The sequence below is a fragment of the Carassius auratus genome, chromosome 26 (genome assembly GCF_003368295.1).
Source record: "Carassius auratus strain Wakin chromosome 26, ASM336829v1, whole genome shotgun sequence".
NCBI lineage: Eukaryota > Metazoa > Chordata > Actinopteri > Cypriniformes > Cyprinidae > Carassius > Carassius auratus.
In genome coordinates, this window is record NC_039268.1 from 11,757,924 (window position 1) to 11,774,221 (window position 16,298).

Here is a 16,298-nt window from a genome sequence, read left to right on the forward strand (position 1 = left end):
TGGGAAAGAATTGAAGATAAGCAGCATCAACACCATAGCATTGTAATCACAGCTGATTCAATCAGAAGCTCTTTCTGTCTTGTCTTCAGGAGTCTCAGTGTTTACCTGAGCAGAAATCCTAAACTATCTCTCTTAGCTTATAGGCCATATTGTACTACATAAGGAATTTTTCTTCTTTTGTATAGTGAATGACATAAAAGGATATGTGATTGTGTGATACTGTGATGTGATGTTTTAATGTGATGAGATAATACAGCTGCAGTCTAGGTGAAAGGTACCACAGTAAAATGAAAATGACTCTCTTATCACTTTGGATAAATGGTTACGCACACGTGCAATCATGCCATACATCAAAGATCATCGACCACATCATCCACATGATTGATCCATTATCCAGTTTCTTATTGGTTGTCCAAACATAAGTCTCAGTGAAATTGTTCAAAGGATTGGCTGTTTAAATTTACACATAACGAGAGACAGAGAGAGTTATTACATTTAACTAAAAATAAAATAAAATAGGCTATAAAAATGTAAACTTTCAAGGCAACATTTTTTTTTTTACATTTCATGTTTATCCTGATGTACTAAAATATATCCCATTAGTAAAAATATAATACAATTAATTAAATTAAATAATTGTAAAGTAATAAAATAATGAACATTTTTTAATTTAAAAATTGAAATGGTAAAATAACTCTGATATACTGTACACTCACTGGCCACTTTATTAAGTACACCTGTTCAATTGCTTGGTAACACAAATAACTAATCAGCCAATCACATGGCAGAAACTCAGTGCATTTAGGCATCTAGATGTGGTGAAGACGACTTGCTGAAGTTCAAAGCGAACATCAGAATGGGGAAGAAAGGGGATTCAAGTGACTTTGAACATGGACTGGTTGTTGGTGTCAGATGGGCTGATCTTATTACAAAAACTGCTGATCTCCTGTGATTCTCACACACAACTATCTATAGGTTTTACAGAGAATGGTCAGAAAAAGAGAAAATATCCAGTGACCGGTAGTTGTGAGGACAAAAAAAGAATCTGATGATTCTTGATTTCTGCTGCGACATTCAGATGGTAGGGTCAGAATTTGGCATAAATTGGCTGCCTTGTATCAATGGTTCAGGCTGCTGGTGGTGGTGTAATGGTGTGGGGAATATTTTCTTGGCACACTTTGGGCCCCTTAGTTCCAACGGAGCATAATTTAAACACCACAGCTCACCTGACCATATCCATCCCTTTATGACTACAGTGTACCCATCCTCTGATGCCTACTTCCAGCAGGATAATGCACCATGTCACAAAGCTCAAATCATCTCAGACTGGTTTCTTGAACATGACAATGAGTTCACTTTACTCAAATGACCTTCACAGTCACCAGATCTCAATCCAGTAGAGCAGCTTTGGGATGTGCTGGAATGGGAGCCGACAAATCTGCAGCAACTGTGTGATGCATGCTATCGTGTCAATATGGACCAAAATCTCTGAGGAATGTTTCCAACACCTCATTGAATCTATTCCACTAAGAATTAAGGCAGTTGTGAAGGCAAAAGTGGGTCCAACCCGGTACTAGCAAAGTATACCTAATAAAGTGGCCAGTGAGTGTATATGTATTGATTTTTATTTTTTTCAGGTGTTTCACCTGAAAACGTCTAGTTTACTCTGAATTGTCACTTTGAATTTTTCACATTGAATTTTTACACACACACACACACACACACACACACACACACAAATGTGTTTGTGTGTGTGTGAAACCATAAATACAATATAATATAACATAATATAAGCTAATATAATACAATGTGATTGAGTGAGAAAAAAAATCGCTAATCCTGTCAGGAAGGATGCGATAATCGCGTTTGATCATTATGAATGACAGAAACTCCCTGGTTGTTCTGTCAATGGGCGCTGATTGAAGCGTCCTATCGGCGGGATTCTGTCATGCCGACCCCATTATAAAACCAAACCCCGTCTCTGAGGAGCATTTATTCACCAAATCTCGACGAGCTCTGCCGGTTAATCATTAGCCGTTATCTCGTACTTAGTACCGGAGCGTGGAGTTTGGAGTCTGAACCTCAAATCTAGATAAACAGAGAGAGAGAGAGAGAGAAAGCTGAAGGATCAGGCAGCCATCCTTTCTCTGGCCCGCAGACCTTTAACGAGCACAGAACAGCGAGCCAACCATGCTGCGGCTTGCTGGACTTCTACTATGCGTCACCTCCTTTTTAAGCACCTCATCCCTTGGTAAGTGATTTTTTTAAGTTCGAAGACAAAATTAAGTGTTTAAAAATAGGCTATATGTTTGTTTGTTTGTTTGCTTGGTTAAAACTAGTAAATGTTCTCAAGTTTTCAGATTTGAACTTACAAATATTTTCACCATCATATTGATTTAAGGGGTTATACAGTTCACTGGAGTCTAGAATAGTAATTTTGAGAGCATTTAATAATCATGTGGTTAGTCACACCTTTCATTCATTCTGTGCCCATTCATCTATTCATGCAATTACAATCATCAGTATCTTTATTAAGTATCAGTAGACAATCATTTCTGAAATATTTGTGTGGTATTTTTATTCTTTCTCTATTATGTATATGTAAATATAAATATATAGCCTATTTAAAAAAAACATTTATTTATTTTAGAAGGGTAAAATCAGGGCATAATCTCTGTATCAGTAGATGTGATGCAATCTGAGTGTGACACGTCAGTGTTTTCGGGACAAGACTGAACTGTGCTAGCGGAGAGGTTTTGCAGAGATACTTTTTATCAGTCACTTTATGAATCAACAATCCTTAAACCACAAATTCAGACAAACCTTTTCGGAGCAGAGCATTAAATTGCAATGTGAATTTGGATTTTTTTTTATTTGTTCAGTGTTTTGCCCCTAACATCTCAACATCATCTTGACTTGCACAAATGTTACCTTGAATGATTCGGACTCGTTTAAAACAAATAAGACAAAATAAATTTAGTTGTGTCATATATTGAGGTTACGAACATGTTTCATATATAATGACTACGGAGGATTAATAGCTCATAGTACACTGTTATCTGAGACCCACCTACAATACAATTACAGATAAGACTTAATTCCTTTTCCTTCTGTATTACCTTCAGTGAAAGGCTATGGACTTCCTCTAGTGTGCTTTCTTTTTTCTTTAGCTTTCTCTTTCTCTTGAACAAATTATTTCTTGTGGGTGTAAATTCTTTGGAATAAAACAGTGGATTCAATTCAGATTTCAGGTAAAGTAAGTGTTTCCACCAGCTCCATTACTGGATTTAAATCGGTGTGATTTTTAGGAGATGGTCAATCCACTTCCTGCCTCTCTAATTTCACATTCCTCTCTTGTCTGGCTGTGTCTTACATGCCACTGACTGAAAGTCGGCTGAAGCTCTAGAATGTGTATCACAGCATGAAATGTTTGTGTTTTTTCAGGTGTGAGTGCTGGGCCTCGGCTGGATAATGACAAACTCTACAGATATAGCTACAGTACTGAGGTCGGGCTGAACAGGCCGACGGGATCCACTAGGGGGAACACTGGATTCAGGATTAGCAGTGATGTGGACATCAGCCTCGTCTGGAGGAAGCCAGAGATCCAGGATGAACAGCTACTTCGATTGCAGGTATAGGGTATAAGAAGGTGCACTTATATTGAATGCACTTGTAGTGTACTAAATTTTAAAAGTGCATTCAAAAAACTGTACTGGCATATAATATAATAAATATAAGAGAATATAATAAAAAGTACATTTTTTGACTACATTTTATTTCTATTTTTTCTATTTTGTCACGCTGTAAAAAGAATACATTTTGATGTGTTGACTAACATTTAAGTCACATGTATTTTTAAGTGTAGTGTTATGTAACTGTATCATTACAAATCTAAAAAAATAATAATAATTTCTACTTGCTTGTCAAAAAAGGCCTTTTTATAAGTTGAACTAATTGCATTTAATAAGAAAAAACATTTTATCAGATTTGTCTAATTGTCTGGATTCTTTATTTGTATTTTTAAGGTCAGTTCTGTAATTAGTAGTCCGATTAATTTTGTTAACTTTTTAATGCTTTGAGTTGATTCTTATATATTTTATTTTCAAGTTTTAGTACTTTTGATGTGTGTTTTGTCTTTTTTTTTAAATACTATAAGTGTCAGTTTTAAGTGTTAGTTTACTTTCAGTTGTTTTGGTGCTTCAATTGAACAGATATCAGAAATAATTTTAAATGTATTTAATTTCAAGTGATGTGATAGTTATTATATATATATATATATATATATATATATATATATATATATATATATATATATATATATATATATATATATTATATATAATATTAGTTTTTAACTGATAACCTTTGTGCAAATCACCTTATCCTATCCTGTATTCAGATTTCAAATGTTCAAGTTGAAAGTGCTGGAAAGCGCTCCCGCAAAAACAACATCTTCCACGGCAGCTCAGCAGAAAGCATTCTGGGTAAAGTCAGGCTTGAGGCACTTCAGAGGCCCTTCATGGTGGTGTGGAAGACGGGCAAGGTAATAAATATTTCATAATGTATAAAAAAAAATTATATCCATTTTAATTTTGAATTTTTTTTATATGTATTCCAAAGTGATTTGACTTTTTGTTTGATTTTACTTAGATCAGAAGCCTTTATGCCCATAAGGCGGAGCCTGCAACCATCAAAAACTTGAAGAGGGGTGTGGCCAGTATGCTAATGATGCAGCTAAAGTCTGGGAAGATGTCAGAGGTAAAGACTATTACAATTCTCTATTGAAGTGTTTAAATTCTTTAATTTTTTCAGTTAAAATACTCTGTCTGTAATCTGCAGGCTGATGCTTCAGGTAAATGTTTAGTTGAGTACAAAGCTACCAAAGATCAGGTGATCCGTACAAAACACTTGGATACTTGCAAAACACAAGAGATGGGATTCACTACACACAGCCCAGTAAGACAAAGACTAATTTTCTCATCCTACCTCATGCATTTATGCACAATTGCTGCCACTTTTTACTGACCTTCACTCTCTTCCCTTTCAGGTATTGGGCATCAGTGAGAAGTCTGCTTCTGAAACCGTCATCACTCTGGAGAATGGCATCATCAAGTCTGCTGATGTTGAGGAAACACACATTTTGTCCATCAATGCTCGTCACAAAGCTGCAACTAAAGTCCTGTCCAGGTACCAAAGAAATATGAAAACAAATCACTCAATCAAATCAAGTAATGAATGAAATTACAGTATCTTCTCATTTCCAACAGGCAGTCGTTGACGCTTAAAAAGATTGAGGTTGGCCCAGCAGAAGTAGGGGGTAAAGATGTCGCAAGTGTGGTGAAGTCTCTGGATGACAAACTCATGTCTATTGGAGTCATGGTGGAGAAAGTTAAAACCAAATGCAAGGGATGCCCCAATGTGAGTTACTATGCTTTTCTTTTACCAACTTTTGTGTTTGTGTTTAAGGATCTGATGAGAAACCCTTATTCCACTTAAAAACATGTACTCAGCTTACATTGAAAAAAACTGGTGTGGAATTTACTTTGAACAATTTTCTTACAGTTTTCATTCACGTGTTTTTACATTTCACAAATAATTACCAATACATGTTGAATTAAACAAAAACAAAAAATGTTATCACATTATTTAATATATTTTTAAGCATGTGTTTATATTTCTACTAACTGTATATTGTATTGTTTTGGTGTACAAAAGCTAATGGACACATGGAAAGCGGTGAGATCTCAGCTGGAGCCAGGATCACTCTCGAAAGCAGAAGCCCCAAGAAGCTTCCTCACACTTTTACACAGCCTGCGCAAAGCCAGCAAGTCAGAGATCCTGACTGTCCTGCGCAACTGCAGTAAGACTGTTCTGTAAGACCAAACTCTTCATTGTGCTTTTCTATTTCTCATTTGTATACATTATTCGAGTCAAGCTAGCTACAGTAGCTAGTTACATTACAGGCTGCTAACAAAAAATTCACTGATGATATTTAAGACTTCTGTGCAGAGAAACTGAGAATCAGTTTTTTCACTGACTCGCTAATATGAATCAGATTTGCCATTTAAAGAACACAAAATAAGGTTTTTAACCTTGGTTTTGCTTTTCTTTTAAACATTCTATTCATCAAAGAATCCTGAAAGACAGGTATCAGAGTTTCCACAAAAAAGCACCAGTGTTTTCAACAATAGTATTGATGAATAAACACAGCCTTAAGCTTTCCAGTTTACACTGTTTCTCTGTCTTTCTAGGCCTCAGCTGGTGGATGCAGTAACATCAGCTCAGACTCCATCTTCTCTCGCAGCCATTCTAGAGTTCTTGAACTTCACCAAGAAGGAAGGTTTAGTGCTGCAGGAGCGCTTTCTGTATGCATGTGGCTTTGCCTCTCACCCTACAGAGACCATGCTGCAGTCCCTGCTGGTAAGAGAACTGCAATACTGCAATTTCATGTTCACACATGCAATTAGAGCCTCAGCATTGTGAATGTTAATCTTACAAAGATTTACTGTGGTAGTAAGATCGTATTTCATATACAGGTATATTTTTGTTTATATGTGTGTGTGTGTGTGTTTATATTATATACTGTATACAGTGTGTGTTTGCGTGTATATATATACACACACACACACACACACACACACACACACACACATACATACGTTTTGGTGACACTATGGTGCAAAAATGACACATTTCACCATAAAATGTGTTTAGATTTTCATAATTTTCATTCATTATTCTAATTTATGTGGCTTGTTCCCCCCTAGGATTTATCTCAAGGAAAGATTGGTAGTACAGAAATCAAAGAGTCAATTGTGATTATCATGGGAGCTTTGGTCAGGAAACTCTGTCTGAAAGGAGCGTGTGAACTACCGGTGAGTGCTCACACATTGGATTATTATTTCTTTACTTATAAATGTTCACAAATTATTCATATATTTAATATCAAAACTGCAAACAAAACTTTTCCAAAAATTATCAAAGACATTTCATCCAAAAGAAAGAGGTACAAGAGTTCATCCAAAAATTCTAATAAACACTGTTCCATGTGTTTCATTCATGATATTTTGACAAATTTGGGTATCCAAACACTTGATGGTCCACACTGACTTCAGTAGTATATCAACAAAAATATGGAACAGGGAACATCAACTGTTTGGTTACCTACATTATGTAAAATGTCATCTTTTGTATTTAACACAACAAACAAACTCAAACAAGTTTGGAACAAATTCGAAGTTCCGTCATGAAACTCTGTATGAAGTAGTCCAATAGGTCAGACTGAATCTGACATAATGACATCATTATCATGTGCCACAGCTGTTTGGTTCTTTTCGTATCAGCAGCCAATGAGCTCACTGCTCAACATTCATATACTTAATTAGTGCTTGCTGTAACAGTTGCAACATGGTTTAGAAACCCTCCACCTTCCCCCAGCTCCACCTGTATAGATCTGCTGCAGGGTGATTCATGTATGCTATTTATGGGGGTTATTTCATATATGTTACATGTGCAGCAGCAGTACATGCTCACAGCAGCATGTTGTGGATGTTGCTCTGCTGCGTAGCATAGCAGATCTATTCCGCAAAGACCACCACAGCACATTATGATCATCATGTACATATTTTATCATGCCAAAACCCCCCGAGAGTTGTCATTGTTGAACTTGAGGGAGAGTAAATGATGACAGAATTTTCATTTTTGGCTGAACAGTTCCTTTTAACTTTAGTAATTCAAGCTGACCATGTTTCTTCTGTTTGATGTGTAGACAGTGCTTAAGGTGAAAGAGATCCTGTTGGCAGGGCCTGACAGCACTCAGATGGAGTCTGAAGTTCAGATGTACCTCCTAGCATTGAAGAACGCTCTTCTGCCGGAAGGTGTTCCTGTTCTAGCCAAATATGCTGAGTCTGAGGTGGGAGCGTTTAGCACCATTGCCATTACAGCACTGCAGAGATATGACCCTCAGCTGATCACACCAGAGGTAAATTATCAATCCCTCATGACCTAGAGGGACACAAAAAACTATTCTTCAGCTACTCTTCAAAATATTTAACACTGTATTTCCACAGGTGAAAAAGACACTGAACCGCATATACCATCAGAACAAGCGTATTTATGAGAAGAACGTTCGTGCCGCGGCAGCTGATTTGATTATGAGCAGTAGTCCATCCTATATGGAAGTGAAGAATCTTCTACTCTCCATTGGACACCTGCCACACGAGATGAACAAATACATGCTGTCTAAGGTCCAGGATATATTGCGCTTTGAGATGCCAGCCTGGTGGGTCTCACATTTACTAATCACATCCCCTAGACTCTAAATAAACAAATGTTTCTCCTTAATGATTATCTGTGTGGCACTTGTGTGACAGAAGTCATATGTTTGGTTTACAGTAAATTGGTACGACAAGTGATGAAGGACATGGTTTCCCACAACTATGACAGATTCTCAAAGACTGGGTCATCCTCTGCTTTTTCAGGCTTCATGGCACGTAAGTGAGCTCATGTCCACTCCTGGCCTTTAAGCTTAAATCTGTGGCACTATTATTTTTATATAAAGCTCCCTTATACAAAGTCTGCATAGAGGTTTTGCAAATATATATTACGAGAGACATTCCACTTCATTGATTCACACTATATATAAAATAAAGAAGAGGAAAAATAGTTTTATATTTTTCTAAGTAATTTTACCTGGTGTATGATAAACCAGCTAATATTATATAAATAAATAGCTGAGTTACATTAATATCTAAATATTAATATTCTAACATACACTAATATAATAACATAATATATGCTATACATTCAAATGTTTGGGATCAGTAAGATGTGTAGACTGATGTGTAGTATTTTTGAAAGTCTTTTATGCTCACCAAGGCTGCATGTCTTTGATCAAAATTACAGTAAAAAAGTAATATTGTAAAATATTATTACAATATGTTCTCTTTTGATATATTTTCAAGTGTAAATTATGCCTGTGATGATAAAGCTGGATTTTCAGCAACATTACTCCAGTCTTAAGTGTCACACGATGCTTCATAAATTATTCTAATGTGCTGATTTGCTGTTCAAGAAACATTAGCTAGTTATTATTATCAGTGTTAAGCTGTTCAGTATTTTGTAGAAATTGCTACTTTTATTTCCACAGGATTCGGAAAGTCCAAAAGAACAGCATTAATTTACTGTAATTTTTATTTTTTTACTGAATAATAAGATGAATAAAACTACATTTGAACAATACTGTTAAACCACGATATCTTCGAGACTTAGGCCAATAAGCAACCACTTTGGCTCTTACACCTAAATTTTTTTTATAGAAGAATAAAGTGTGACTTGGAGCAGTGTCTGAATTTTCAATCTTTAAATAGGAACTGCTGATGTCACTTGCACCTACAATTTGGACATCCTGTACTCTGGCTCTGGCGTATTGCGGAGAAGCAACATGAACATTTATGGTCAGAGCAACAGTGCTCTCCTTCATGGCCTTCAGGTACTGTCGTCATTACCAGAACACTGTGTTGTACAGCATATTCCATAAACATGCACTGTGTGTCCTGACATCGATTGTTCTTTGCATCTGTCATGCTGTATTTCAGGTGACAATTGAAGCACAGGGTCTAGAGTCTCTAATTGCAGCCACGCCGGATGAAGGAGAAGAAGAACTGGAGTCTTTTGCTGGAATGTCTGCTCTGCTGTTCGATGTGCAGCTCCGGCCAGTGACCTTCTTCAAGGGCTACAGTGACCTGATGTCCAAGATGTTCTCCATGTCTGGAGATCCAATCAGTGTGGTGAAGGGCCTTATTCTGCTCACAGACCACTCACAGGTATGGCATTCACCTCAATGTACACTTTATATTATTTATGTTATTAAAAACACTATTTTTATTATTACAAGGAAATAACATGGCTATAATTTTAAAATAAATGCTGTTCTCTTGAACTTTCTATTCATCAAATAAACCTAAAAAACTACTCTATAAAGCAGCACAACTCATTGAATGTTTTTAACATTGATAATAGGAAATTTTTCTAAAGTAGGGCATCAAATCACCATAACAGAATGATTTCTGAAGGATCATGTGACGCTGGAGTAATAATGCTGGAAATTCAGGGGACTAAATAACAGAAAATGGTTGTTTTAAATTATAATAATAATATTTCACAATATTACTGTTTTTACTGTAATTCAAATTAAAACATGTAGCCTTGGGATGCATAAGAGACATTTAAATTATTCCAAAACCATAAATGCTAGTGTATACTGTAAAAAGATATTACCATTTAAAAATCTAAAATAGAAATACACTATATGTGCAAAAGTATTGGGACACCTCCTTCTAATGAACAGGTTTGACTACTTCAGTCATTTCCATGAGTACAAATCTTAATGTTTAAGCATATAATATTCTAGGGAATTGTGTGCTTCTAATTTTATAGCAACAGTTTGGACCCTTTTCTATTTTAACATGACAGTGCCTCTGTGTATAAGGCAAGGTTCAAAAAGAAATGTTTGATTCAGTCGGTGTGTATTAAAAAATCTTGCTTTCTGTCATTCTTTGAAGGTGATTCCTCTACAGTCTGGTCTAAGAGCCAGTGCTGAGTTCCAAGGTGGTCTGGCCATCGATATCACTGGAGGGATGGAGTTCAGCTTGTGGTACAGAGAGTCTAAGACGAGCGTCAACAACAGGTAGATCTTTTAAAACTCCTTATATGGGGACTATGTCGTGCATTTAGATATAGATCCGATCCAATTTAAACAACAGCCCATGATGTCCTAATGGAAGGCATTTCTCCCTTGGTTGCTTTGGATGCAATGAAGGATTTGTTCAAATCGACCACATAAATTGCTTATTTAGAAACCACTGCCAGAGGTTTTTCTTCACTAGGTTTTCCAAATGACAGTAAATACGATGCCGGTGCATCTTATTATAACCTCATTAATCCTTCAGAGAGATTCGATGCTAATCCACATCTTTAGCCACAGCTGCACCTGCTTGCTTACTATTAGTTTGTGGATGAAAGCAATGGCAACTTGGCTGAAATGAGCCAGGCGGGAAATGAGGGCAATGGAAAGATGCTGTGGTAGGAGTAAAAGATCAGGTGGTGAGGGTAAAATTAGTTTATGATATCGATTGTGAGAAACCGAATCCTCTCAGGGACCGATTTCTGATCTTTACATTCAAAGCAGTGAAGACATTTTATGTTAGAAATCTTGGTAACAAGGGAAAATGTACATGTTTTTACCTTATGTTTAGCACTGTGGGTTTGCTGTCCTTTGTGTGATGATGGGTATTTCTGGGTGGCATCTGGTTTTCTACATCTGCCAGCCCTCAGGATAGGCAGGGGCAGGTGTATGGATCAGGGCGGCAGGCTTCACCTTCTCTGAAAACACACACACACACACACACACACACAAGAAGACAAACAAAGACTCATTAACAGACAGACAACCTAATACATAAACACATGTGCATATGGGCATACAGAAGCGGGGAAAACCGATAGAAAGATAGTTACGCACACAGACACACATAGTCAGACACAAGTGGGATATGTTTAGAAACTAAATAACCACAGCTCTCTCGGGTGCACAAGATTAGCATGCCTCTACTCAGCCCACTCATCACGGGCAGCCATGCTGAATAGATCATTTAAGGTGGTGTTGGAAAGCATGGAGCCAGACAGTCTCATGTGATACGTGAGCCTAAACACCAAAACTGACTCAGCAGAGCCCCTGAGAAAGAGACTATGGCAATAAATCTCTATCTTAAGTTATTCTCTGGAGCATGTGTTGTAGGAGGAATGAGTGTAAACATCTTGAAATAAAAAAAGCTAAAAAATAAAGTTGAGAAAGAGTTTAGAATCAAGTTATAATGTTGTCAGTGCATCCGAAGAAAAAACATTGAAACTTGGGGTGGAAAATTTCAATTAATATTAAAAACTGAGTTGACTAATTGTAGCAAAAATGGCAAAAAAAATATGTGTCAATTTGATATTGTGTACCATTGTTTATTAAGATTTTTTTATATTTTCATTTCTTCATATTGTTGTTTTTGTCTTCGTTTGTCTTTAAAAAAAATTTCTATTTAGCTCCCATATTTATGTCAGTTTCAGTTGTAGTAATTTTAGTATTTTAACACACATATTTCTTTCTGTTAGCTGTCAGTGAAACATTTATCATTTTCATTTAAGTTTTTAAGTTTAAGTTTTTCCAACTAATATTTTAGTTTATTTCAGGTTTATTTCAGTTAAGGAAAGCAATAGTTTTGCATTTACATATGCAGTAATCATCAAACAGATGCATTTATCCAAAGAGACTTACAAATGAGGAGTTTTAATTAGTAATAACACTAAATCTAATTTATATTTGATCTAAGCAACTCAAATTCTGTTTAAAATTATTATTTGCTCATTATTAATGTCAGTTTTATGTCTTTTTTTCATTTAGCAGCCAAGTTTTCTTAGCTTTTTAAAAAAAATAATTTTTTTAATAATTGTTTTTTTTAATTTATTTTTTTACTCATGCTTCTAAATCTAAATTAATTAATAAAAATAGAAAATCTAAACAGAGATGCATTGCTGTTCTTGAAAGCTTTTAGAACACTGAAGTAAAAAAAAACAGGTAAAAATGATTCTAACAGTGCTGAAGAAATAACTGAAGATTTACTGAGTGCTTTCCAAGATATTTTAGCATACTTTCTAAGCTCATCCTTGACATTGTGTGCAGGGGAGCGTTGGTCGTCATTGGTAATGTGACAGTGGATACAGACTTCGTAAGCGCTGGAGTGGAAGTAGGTTTTGAGACAGAGGCCTCCCTGGACTTCATCACCACGGTGCAGTTCTCTGAGTACCCGTTCCTCGTCTGCATGCAGATGGACAAAACCACTTTCCCCTTCAGGTATCTGTCAACCAATCAGATCTTAGAGCTAGAAAATGGTTTATATTCTTTTGAAAAATGTGTCAAATGAACAAAACTAACCTGTTTTTGCATCTGGCGCGCTCTAGAGAGACTGTGTCCAAGCAGGAGAAACTGCCCTCAGGACAGACATTCTCCTCAAAGAGGAGCAGAGATCAACTGGTTCCAGGCTCAGAATTTCCTCTACACCAGGAGAACTCCAACATGTGCAAGAAAGTCTTTGAATAGGCCTGGTAGACAAGCTGGGACTGCACTGGATGCTTTGGCTAGCAAACATAAAAGGTTTTCATGCAAAAAATGCCATTACATTTTGTGTCTGTATGTACTGAAACCTTGAGTCAGTCAGGGATGCAAAGGATTGTGCACTATTAGAAATAAAGGCTATTTTTAAAGAATATTTTTCCACTATAAATTGCAATAAAGAGGTTCCATAGATGTTAAATGTTCATGATGGAACCATTAATGCCAATAAAAGACCTTTATTTTTAAGAGTGTACTATAAGAGTCCATACAATATGCCCAGCCCTGTTTTCTCTATTTATAAATGATTAGCACAAATTCAATTCATGTTTTCATCTTTTTTTTAATAAATAATAGGAATGTCTAAAAATGTTGTCAGGATAACCAATGGCACTCTCGTCATGTGACAGAATTACTGGACACATAAAAACAAAAGTGAAATATTTATAAATGATAACATTATAGCATTAAAACAGGACTGTGTATTTGAGGTGCTACTGTGTTATTTATTTAATCGGAGGGCTTTCTGACACACTTCATCCCTCCACTGGCAGTTCATGCTGTCTGGTTTCCATGATTACACCAGATGTTTACATTCTTGAGAATATTTATGGCAGTCTTGTACATGGGAAGATAATCAACCATGAATAAAGTTTTTGTCTTTTTTGGATTTTATTTTATTTTTAGTCTTTTTCTATTACAATGTGATTATCATTTTAATGCATCTACTGAGTTTTTATTAAAATAATGATAAATGCAGACTATGTTAGACCTTTGTCAGCATGTCTGAATTTAAAATATAGCCTATTTATATAATGAATTATGGAAGACATTGTTTTGAATAAATCTAAATGAAAACAAATTTAATTTACACAATACATGTTTTGAGGTTTTGGAAATGAAAGTTGATTCTTTTGTTTAATAGTCCTAAGAACACTGTAAATAATAATAATAACCCATCTATTGAGCTCAGTTTTTAAGTATAATCAAACTGGCCATATAAGTCATTTTATAAAAATTGAGTTGAATCTCATATTGGTTGGAAATTGGTTTGAAGAGTTAATGGAAACCCATATGTGGCCATGGCTTATTGAATTTTTTTTACAAATATCAAAGTAAAAATAAATAGTACACCTAAATCTGAAATGTTACCAATTTTCCTGTATTGATGCATTTTCTCTTGGAAAAAGGTTTTATTCCATTTCTATTTAATTTATTGAATTCCACCTAAACTCTCAAACTTTGACGAAGATGCAGGAGTGTAACAAATATATTTTCATAATAAGCTACAGTCTACAGAAAAATGCCACGCTGGCCTTGTCCTTTGACCTGCTGTTTGAGAAAGTGTTTTGTTGGTCATCATTATGTAAAGTTATTAGCAATAAGAGATTAATGTAATATCATAGACTGTAAAGTCTGATATGAATAAACGTTAAAATACGTAATTTTAAAAAGCCACCCTAGATTTACATGCCCTCAGTAACAGACATGAACTAAAAACTCCCATTCTGCTTTCAGCTGCTCTTCATTTATAATTAAATGCGGAGAAGTGTGTAAATAACATAAATAACAAGCGGCTTTTTTTTTCTTTTTTTTTTAACAAAAGCTTACTTGGTATAAACGCAATAGTTGGAGTTCCGCTTGGTGGCGGCTGGCAACTGAAAACCGCCAACTGTGCTCTCGTGGACATTCCAATCGCGCGGCGAACAGCAGCTGAGCGCGCGTGTCTGTCACTGGCGCTGCCGCCATGGCGACCGCGTAAACAAACGCACAAACTGTCAGCTCGAGCTAATGCCTCTGGCGGGTGAAGTTTCAGGAGCTCACGGAAAACGTACCTAGCACGCTGGCATCAGGTCAAACGACCCTCTGCCAGCCGTGTAAATCAAGCAGGCCCCACAACAACTATCTGTTCTCTTGAAGATTTAAGGCCTTTTGAGGTCAACGGCGCTGCATGAGGCTGTGAGAAAGGCTAGGTGAGGTACTACCTATGGGTACTACAGAGAATCTGAAGAGAATTCTCTTAGCACTAATATCAGAAATGTGACCCTGTATTATTTTATTTTATTTTATTTTGTATCTGAAAGCTGAATAAATAAGATTTCCATTGATGTATGAAGTTCTTAGCGATGCATATTTCTAATCAAAAATTAAGTTTTGATATATTTACGGTAGGGAATTTACAAAATATCTTAATGGACCATGGTCTTTACTATCCTAATGATTTTTGGCATAAAATAAAAATCGATCGTTTTGATGTTATAATGTTAAAATAATGTTGGTTATTGAAAATATATATATATATATATATATATATATATATATATATATATATATATATATATATATATATATATATATATATATATATATACAAATGAGCTTGGGGACATTTTATTACTTTTTAAATCTGTGCCATTAATACACATTAAAATGGAATACATTTTTTTCATGTTTCATATTGCTTTCTACACTCTACATTGTTGTTACCTTAAAGATCAATTTTATATATACACATATATTCACTTTATTAAAACCATTTAGATGTTACTATATATCATGAAATTTTAAGTTACCTGACAAAATATTTTCAATAGGCTATATTTAATAGCAGTCTATCATTGTATATGGCTGTCATGTATTTGTTTTTGTTTTTTTGCATACAGTGCAAACCAACCAAAATAATGATATAGCACCTTTTAACCGCTTCAACATGCAATCCTCAACTTATAATGGAACATTCAGAGACTGGGTGATCTTTTTAACAGTCCTTACAAAAGGCAGCTGAGTGGGCCAATGGATTCCTCCAATGTTACTCGTATACTATTAACATCACTGGAACTAGACGTATAAGTGATTTTAATAGTGCAATGACGTGCATGTTCCACTGAATGTGTTTTAATGTAGGTTAAGGAGGCTACTTGATTTATTCTTATACAACTTATGCAAGTGGATGTTTTATTCATATCCACATTATTTGGCAAAACTCTTTCAAAATACTGTGAAAAATCTTTAGCACACCAAGTACTGTATTTATGAATCACGGATGAGTAAGTAGGCTCATGATGGAACAAAATGTAGCCTATTTGTGATTTTTTTGAACATTAAATTAAATTGATTAAACTACAGACCTTGTTGTTATATT

The 16,298-nt window shown here is 35.5% G+C and overlaps 1 protein-coding gene across 1 annotated transcript; it reads left to right on the top strand.

Annotated features, from left to right (window-relative positions):
- Positions 1-1,993: 1,993 nt before the first annotated feature.
- LOC113044330 (microsomal triglyceride transfer protein) lies at positions 1,994-13,831 on the top strand. The gene is made up of 18 exons (XM_026204233.1): positions 1,994-2,251; positions 3,445-3,632; positions 4,400-4,543; positions 4,651-4,758; positions 4,840-4,956; positions 5,048-5,187; positions 5,268-5,418; positions 5,716-5,873; positions 6,252-6,420; positions 6,768-6,875; positions 7,769-7,981; positions 8,070-8,281; positions 8,395-8,492; positions 9,369-9,490; positions 9,597-9,824; positions 10,563-10,687; positions 12,728-12,898; positions 13,006-13,831. The coding sequence occupies exons 1-18, from the start codon at positions 2,191-2,193 to the stop codon at positions 13,142-13,144; spliced, it is 2,652 nt and encodes an 883-aa protein (XP_026060018.1). The 5' UTR covers positions 1,994-2,190; the 3' UTR covers positions 13,145-13,831.
- Positions 13,832-16,298: the final 2,467 nt, after the last annotated feature.

Bases quoted from the DNA above. Each gene is read 5' to 3' on its own strand.
- LOC113044330 (XM_026204233.1), top strand. From the start codon at position 2,191: ATGCTGCGGCTTGCTGGACTTCTACTATGCGTCACCTCCTTTTTAAGC. The intron at 3,633-4,399 runs GTATAGGGTATA...TCCTGTATTCAG, and splicing joins AACAGCTACTTCGATTGCAG to ATTTCAAATGTTCAAGTTGA. The intron at 6,876-7,768 runs GTGAGTGCTCAC...TTTGATGTGTAG, and splicing joins AAGGAGCGTGTGAACTACCG to ACAGTGCTTAAGGTGAAAGA.